Source organism: Solanum pennellii, chromosome 1 (genome assembly GCF_001406875.1).
Source record: "Solanum pennellii chromosome 1, SPENNV200".
NCBI lineage: Eukaryota > Viridiplantae > Streptophyta > Magnoliopsida > Solanales > Solanaceae > Solanum > Solanum pennellii.
In genome coordinates this window covers 92,443,037-92,451,914 of record NC_028637.1, presented here as the reverse complement: position 1 = coordinate 92,451,914, position 8,878 = coordinate 92,443,037, and the positions used below count along the sequence as shown (strand labels likewise).

At 30.8% G+C, this 8,878-nt stretch overlaps 1 protein-coding gene across 1 annotated transcript; it reads right to left on the bottom strand.

Moving 5' to 3' along the window:
- Positions 1–7,607: 7,607 nt before the first annotated feature.
- Positions 7,608–8,465, bottom strand: LOC107008504 (ferredoxin-thioredoxin reductase, variable chain-like). Its single transcript, XM_015207568.1, has one exon. The coding sequence runs from the start codon at positions 8,271–8,273 to the stop codon at positions 7,758–7,760; it is 516 nt and encodes a 171-aa protein (XP_015063054.1). The 5' UTR covers positions 8,274–8,465; the 3' UTR covers positions 7,608–7,757.
- Between the last annotated feature and the right edge of the window lie 413 nt (positions 8,466–8,878).

The following is an 8,878-nucleotide window of genomic DNA, read 5'->3' as shown; positions in this document are numbered from 1 at the left end:
TCATTTCCCCTTTTCTATTTTTTCTTCTTAGAAATAAATTCTACCACTATATCGACATGAGTTTTGGTGCTCCGATGGAAGTGTTGCACCCTTAATTAGAGGCTTTGAATTTAAATTTTGAATATGACGAAAGTTCTTTTGCGAGTGTCACCCCTGAATGAGCTTTGTAGAGCGCATTTTGAATTTAGTCAGATCTTCAATGTGAACTCCGAACATTATCATTATCATTTAATTAGAAAATGTAATCAGCGGTATAATAGATAAACATGTTATTTAATTTGAACTGGATTAACATTTGTATCATTTTACTTTTTATACATAAAAGTAATCTATTAATTTTGTATAAAATTAAACAAGTAAACACACATATTCCAAATAACATAATATCATACATATAAGTATCAATAAAGTACACATTTTTATTTGTTCAACATTATACAATTTTAAGTATATAAATAAATCCTCAAAGTAGGATATATAAATACAAGTTCATGTTAATTTTTTTTTAAAAGCATATTTATTTCAAAGTTTTACTTCAATTTAAATACATTATTTGTCAATATATTTGACGAAAAGTAAAAAATATTCTCTTTTAATAAATTCAGAAATACCAAAAATTATATTACTTTATAAAATATTATCTTTTATTTCATTCGCTTCAAAAGATCAAAAAATAAATAAATAAAAACAGGGGAGAGAGATGTTATCTTTCCTTCTAATATAGTAATATTCAAATTACATTTGGCTCAATTTTCTCTTACAATTTGTTTCCTGGCTAATAACAATTCTTCCGTTTTAACCCTCAAAACACAACAAATTTATTAAATATTTATTATTCAATCAGTTATTAATTACTTGTCTATTTTTAAATTACATATCTATTAAAAAAAATAATTAACATGATAAATTTATATAAATTAAAAACATAAATTTTTAAAATAATTAGTTGAAGATATAACAGATAAAAAAATATTTCTTTAATTTATGAAATAAACAAATAATTAAAAAACTAAAAAAATAGACAAATAATTAAGGGAAAAGGGTCTGATATACCCCTCAACTTTGTCATTCGGAGCTAATATGCCCCTCGTTACAAAAGTGGCTCATATATGCCCTTACTGTTATACAAACGGCTCAGATATACACCTGCCGTTACAAAATGACTCACAACGGAAGTTAAAAAATTAGTTTCAAATTTATATTTATTACTTCTAATTTTTAAAAAAAATTATTTATGGGTTTATATGATTCTTCTATCAAAGTTGAAGGTATATTTTAATTTTCTTCATCCATAAATTATTTTTTGACTTCTTTTATTATAATTATTTGAGTTTCTTATTCTTATTTTATTTTTTTCTTTCATTCCTTAGTTTAAAGAGAAAAAAATTAAATTATTTTTTTGTGTGTATTGTAATTTAATTTCTTATTCGAAGAAAAAATTTGGTCATCTACAATAAGTTTTACAAGAATATTAGTGAAACATAAATAAATTTGATTATCAAAATAATAATTATAAATTAGTCATTGAAATAAAAAAAAAGTCAAAAAAAATATGTTTGACGAGGATTAAATTTACTCATATAGGATTATATTTTTTAGAAAAAAATAATAAAAATTTAGATTAAATTTTTTTTTTCATTTCCGTTAGAGAAAAGAGTATATGTGAGCGATTTGTTTACAAGTAGGGGTATATATGAGTCAATTTCATAACAAGGGGTATATCAGCTCTAATGACAAAATTAAAGGATATATTAGACCCTTTCCCCAATAATTAATAACAGAATTAACGAGTTATGAAAATTCACTTAAGTAATGAACTCAAATTTCTCTATTTTAATGACTTGAAACATTTGATTGGTCTGTTATATGTCAGTTACTCGATCCGTTTATCTTTATTAGTTCATACTCTTTTTATTTTTAATTGTTTGTGTTTTTTATAGTTTTTTTTTAAATTACTCGTATATTTTTTGATAAATTAAAAAATGACAAAATTATTTTACTTATTATATTTTTAATTAATTATTTTGGAAAAAAGTATAATTTCATAAATAATTTGAACTTTTAATCGATCCACTTTATAATTAATAAAAATAAAATGACAAAACTGATTATGCCAATCATTGCTTTCTTGATAGATCTGTCAATTCAAAATTGACAAATAATTAGGAGGAGTATTAAATTTGGCATACTCCTTGAAACACTCCCTACGTTTCAAAAATGATGGTCTAGTCAACGGAATTTAAGAAACGAAAGAAGACTTTTTAATCTTGTGGTTCTAAATTAAAGTAATGTCAAACGTATCAAAATGTCCTTTAATCTTGTGGTTTTAAACATGTCACGTGGAAAGTTAAAGTTAAAGTGTTGCCAAAAAAGAAAAGGGATCATTTTTTTAAACAAACTAAAAAGGAAATAGGGACATTCTCTTTTTAAACGGAGAGAGTAATATTTTTTTATGATATGCTTATTTAAATCAAGAATCGATCGAAAATTATCTCTTTTATCCTATAAAGATTAGAGACAAAATCTACATATATTCTGTCATTTTTTAAATTAATCTATGAGATTATACCTAGATATATATTGTTCTCGTCATTTACTCATATAAAAAATGATCAATACTAAAAGTAAAGTACGTATAAAATAATACATTTTCTTTTAATTTTTTAAACTGAACAAGAATTAACCGGACATGCATTAGTAGATTGAGGGAGTAAATTTTTTAACTTTGAATTATTATATTTTTGTTATTTTGGACTTAAAAAATATGGTAGTTTTTTTTTTTTTTTTTTTTTAGGACGAAGAGAGCATTACATATATGGCTTATGGCTTATAATAAATGGTTTAAATTTATCATTTGAAATAAATTAAAATATTTTTTGAAACAATTCCATTACGACATTTTTACCAATGCATGAAGAAAATGTGAAAACTGTTTGGTAAAGTCAAAATTCCACTAATTATGCTAATTTGTCCCAAACATCGAAAAAGTATGATGAACAATTTAAAGACAAAAAATGTGTCAAACATCATATCTAAATTTTAATTTCGGAAAAGGCTCAAAAATATTTCTAAACTATTCGAAATAGTTCAAATACACCCTTAAATTTTATTTCAGCTCAAAATTATCCTTTCCGTTATACTATTGGGTCAAAAGTACCATTCTTATTAACGGAAGTTGTTAAATGCCACGTGGATACCATATGGATGTCACATTGCATGCCAATAGGATTTTACTGCCATGTAGACTAAATAGAAAAGATCAAAAATACCCTTAAACTATTCGAAATAACTCAAATTTACCCTTAAACTATATTTCGGCTCAAAACTATCCTTCCTGCAAACTATTGGATCAAAAGTACCCTTCTTATTAACACAAATCCCTAAATCTCTAAATCCTAATTATTTCAGAAATGATATATTCACAAGTTCTCCATTATTTCGCGGCTAGGGTTTCATACTTTTCTTCGTGGTTGAGTTTCAAATTGGATATTTATGCTTGTAGGTTAGTAAGTATTTTTTCTTATTTTATTATGTTTACGATTTCAAAGCATGATAGTTAGGATTTCACAACTTTCCCCTAATTTCGCAGCTAAGCCTTCGTAGCTTTCTTCGGGGCTGAGTTTCAAAGTGGATATTCATGGTTGTAGGTTAGTAAATATTTTTTCTTATTTTATTACATTTACGATTTCAAAGTATGATAAATAGAATTTCACAACTTTTCTGTCATTTTTCGGCCAATGTTTCATAACTTTCTTCGGAGCTGAGTTTCAAAGTGGATTTTCGTGGTTGTAAACACAATAAAATAAGAAAAAAGTTTATTTGCCTATAACCACGAATATCCACTTTGAAACCCAGCGATGAAGAAAACTATGAAACCTTAACCGCGAAATGAGGGAGAAGGGGTGAAATCATTTCTGAAAAATAATAAAATGAGGGGAAAATGAGTAATTAAGATTTAGAGAATTAGTCAATGTGGCACATGTGGAATTTAACAACTTCCGCCGATAAGAAGGTCATTTTTGACCCAATAGTTTGACGGGAAGGATAATTTTGAGCCGTAATATAATTTAAGCGTAAATATGAGCTATTTCGGATAGTTTAAGGGTACTTTTTGACCATTTTCCATTTATTCTATGTAGCAGTGGAAATCTATCGGGGTGCCATGTGACATCCACATGACATTTAACAATTTCCGTTAATTAGAAGGGCACTTTTGACCCAATAGTTTGATGAGAAGGGTAGTTTTGAGCCAAAATATAATTTAAGGATATAGAGCTATTCTGATAGTTTAAGGATATTTTTGATCCTTTTTCGTTTTAATTTTTAACCATCAAATTAACTTTCGAAAAATAAAAAAAAGGTAATACAAGTGGGTTTGATCGTTTGACAATTAACTCTACTGAATCAATTAGAATAGTAGGTTAGATGAGAAAATGGCCAAATTGGTCCCCTTGGTAAAGGGGTTGAATTATTTTCATCACCTTATTGAAACATAACCTTTTCATGTTATATAAAATAATCATTTTAAATTCTTGTACAAGTTGATTCAATCATTGACCATGAACTCTACTTGACATAAAACTAATTAGTATAGTAGGTTAGGTATTGGAGCTTGGACCATCAATCCACATATTAACTCACTAAACTTTACTACAAGAAAACTGATAATTAGATGGAGATTTTCCTGGGGATTAGTATGAAATTCGCAGGAATCATATTTTCCTGCAAATTTTAATACTAATCCCCAGGTAATTAACGGTCTTCTTGCAGTGCTTCAATTTAGTGGTAAGGACGTAACACGTGATGTCCATCTGAATTCTGCAACTGCACAGAAAAACTTTCTATATGATACTTCAAGAGGTTATATGCAACATGAAGACCAACAACGTTGGCCTCTAAGATTAAGATGTGCAACACAAACGTTAAGATGGATGTGCTACCTACTAGGAAAAAAAATCGAACAGGACAAGATATGACCACAATCGAACAGAAGGTGCAACTCAGATGGTTTGATCATGTCCTGCATAGACCTCCAAATATGATCCACTGTGACGATAAGAAAGGATAAGATAAACATATAACGACATAGAGAGGAATCGCCACAAATTACCTATAACCTTCATATGAGCTTAGTGAAGAACACATAACACAATAAAAGTAAGATTAGTTGGAACTAAGATTCCTGAGTCTGAGCTGAAGTCGAAAAAATTGGCAGAGTATGGAAAAAAGGAGGAACACCATACAGACAAAATCCACCCTTTACTGCTTAGTTAACCATGAAACAGCACCGCTCATTCATATATGTACGAATGGCTCAACAACATATCTACATCTAAAGCTTCAGCAGTTAACACAACCATTCTTTGTTCTTTACCGCAGCAATCCTAACAATCAAGGAAACTAGCAAAAACACAGTATGAACAGCTGCTTCAAGGCAATATATTGTAAGCTCACCATACTACTATAACTAATAGACAATATTCCAGACCTAGTATCAGCTTAGAAATGCTTGCATACGAAATTAATGGAACTTGCAAGCAAGCTTAGGTTACCCCCTAAAGGCTCATTTGTCCATGGGTAGTTTTCAGTTTTTTCCCGGAATTGTATCACAGAATCATGTTTGGACATAGAAATGTTACAATATTCCGGAATTCCACAACTCCAAAAACTCATTTCACATTTTTCACTCCAAATCACTTCCAAAAATTCATCATTTTTCCAAGTTGTATTCATGTCATAACACAACTCCAATTTCCAAATACCATACTTCAACTTTTCTTCATATATTACTTTTTTTTTTCCTTCAAATTTCACATATTTTATGTCAAAACGCCCACTAAATCTTCTCCAATATCCAAAATGGATATTTCAATTTTACCTATATGCTCCAACTATATAATGCAAACAAGTACACATTCAAGTCCTCACGATGAACATACTTGAGATCTTTATCTCCAACTAAAACCTCTCTGTATTAGGAATTGCAAAAACAGCAAAGAGAAACAACTAACTTTATTTTAAATGGTAAAAGTTAAATGAACCAACTAACTTGCTGGTAGTTTTTTTTTCAGATATCGAACCAAGCAGATGCTCACAGAACTTGGCAACTTTATAGAGCCAAAAATGCGAAAGGTAAGTCTCCTTTTCAATAACCGAGAAATCCTCGAGTGCTAGTGACAGTTCGAAACTAGCTGGATAATGGACCATCCCCTTCTCCACTTAAAAATCAGGAATTTGTCTGTGGCAGGATTTGAACCCGTGATGTGCGCCTAGCCCACATATCACGTGCTATGCCCTTACCACTAGACCAAAGCCTTGGGAACATGGTAACTTAGATATGCAAGTAACCACAAATGGCATATTCCCTCAAATCCAAAGTATATTTTGACACATTGGAGCATGATTTAATTTATGCATATAGAAAATATGATACAAGTAGTCAGATATTGATCAGAAATATGGTATAAGCCGTCAATATTGCTAGAAGTTAAAGTACTGATTCTTCTCTAGCTTATGCAGAGTACTTTTGAAAAACGTGCAAGAAATTCCATATACCAAACATGCCATCAACAAAGGCAAATGCCTTTGCACCTGAGGTTTACATTTTGTTGCTCTCAGCACGGACATATCCCTAATTGGAAGCACTTGTTTCATTCCACATCTCTAAGCCAGGGATCATCTGTCTTTGATTTGATTTGCAGAAAACTAATCCTTTTTTAATATGGTAATCCTTTTTCAAATGTAAAGCAGCACCAGAAGATGCTGAATGTGTACCAGAAATTACTCTCCACACTCTATTGTCTGGTCCCTAGTAATAACCTATAGATTCTATTTGCCTTAACAATAGAATCTGTTATATTTCATAGTAATGTCTTATGTTACAAATTCTTCTTGATTAGTATATCATGTGTAATTCTAATCTTTATCTTTATGTTTTTATTTTCTGCTTCTAATTATAACATATCTTCTTCTTTTACAATTGCCTAATACGAAAATGTAAGTGCATACACTCCTCAGTAGAGGAAACATTCCTTAGCTAAGGCAAATAGCTCAGAGTGTCAAATTCATTCAGCACAGCGTAAAACAACAAACCATAGATAGCAAAAGGACGTGGAAATGCAGCATTTCAATTTGCTATGGAAGCTCATTAACAGTTAATGTTTTCCTCTTTTTACATTATTACACCATGCCTAGTAAATCAAGCTACCCACATGGGAGAAAACCAACATTTATGCTAACAAGTTTGGAACTCTCACCAATCTCAAGTCTTCCTAAAGACTATGAGCGTAAGTTTCTCTACTTAAAAGAATATATATCCAACCATAAAAAAGCTAAAGAATAAATCTGGAGATTCAACGACAAGTTGAAGAAAAGTTAATTCACATTTATTTCTGGTTGTTACAACAGTATAGCAGCTACAGATGAAAATAGATAAAAGGACTCAACAGAAACATCCAAGCAAGAGTAGACAGTTAAAACCTTCTAAGCAAAACAACAAATTCTTCAGTTCTCTGAATCTTTAGGTATTAATTTAGACTACCACAAGTTTATCACCATTGTCCGAGATTCAATATCGGTAACAACGGATCAATGGAAACACAAAGAAATGAACTAAAGTAAGCATTTTTTTTATTTCAAAAATGAATTCTACAGCATGATACACAAAACAATACTTGTACACATTATTATTTTCATATATTCAGAAGTACACATAGTTCATTAAAAAGCAATTAAATTGTGATCAAAACTAGAATGAATCAATCAAGAAACTCAAACTCATCTTCCTTAAGGTGGGCAGAGAACTTAACCGGAGTACTTCGTCCTTCCAAATCATCTACCACAAACTCCACCTTGTAAGGCAAATTAGCTGATATTTGTTTCCCTTTATGAACAGCCACATACTGTTTCACCGTCCCAATTCTCCCATCCAAATCCAACTCCGGAACCTTCGGAACATGATACACTTTCAACGGAACCGTAACCCTAACCTTAGACCCAACTTTCCCCATTGCCGCAGCATCTTTTTCATCAACTCCCGCATCTACACTCAACGAAGATTTAGAAGAAACAGTAGAGGGGTTATCGACAATAACAGACTTAGAAATGAAATACCCATTTGGCTTTTGTGAGTTTCTTGATTTATGAATCTTGATTTGGGGAAAAGGGTTAGGGTTTATGATGTTTTTGTGAGATGGGATGATGAGGGATTTGTTTTTGGAATTGGGTATGTTGAGAACTGATGATGAGAAGAAAGCTGAAGTGGAAGCAGTCATGGTGATTCTGGTAATACAAAGATCTTCTCTTTTTTGCTTTTTCTTGTGTGGGAAGAGATCTTGAGATTTTTTGTGGTGGTGGGGATTTATAGGTTTATCCAAATGGTTGATTCTTGATTGAACATTGATAATCTGGAATTTACATGGCTATGCTTGAGGATTAGTAGTTCTAAAGAAAGTGATAAATCCAACTAATCTTTAGCTTTTGATGTGATTGATGGTTTGTTTTGTTCTATATCCTAAATATCATGGTATTTTTCATTAATGATTGTGACTATTTCACACCCTTTTTCCTCCTCTTTCGCTTTCTCTCCACTCTTGCTCCTGTTGGACGTTTTTTCGAATTATTTCATGTCTATTATATTATTCTGATCGCGGTATTTCTTTTTTCTCCTTCATCTTCGGACATGAAGGTAAACTATGGCGTTATGTAGTGTTGAATCTTTTTGAACAAGCGAGAAACAAGTGAACACAAGCTCTGTTTAAGAGCTCGACATGCAGTTAACTTTAAAACATATTCATCATGTAGTTGAGATGGGTTCTCTTACTTTTTTGCCAAAAGTGGTGGCCCATACACGTACAGGTAAAGGGGGGGGGGGGGGGGG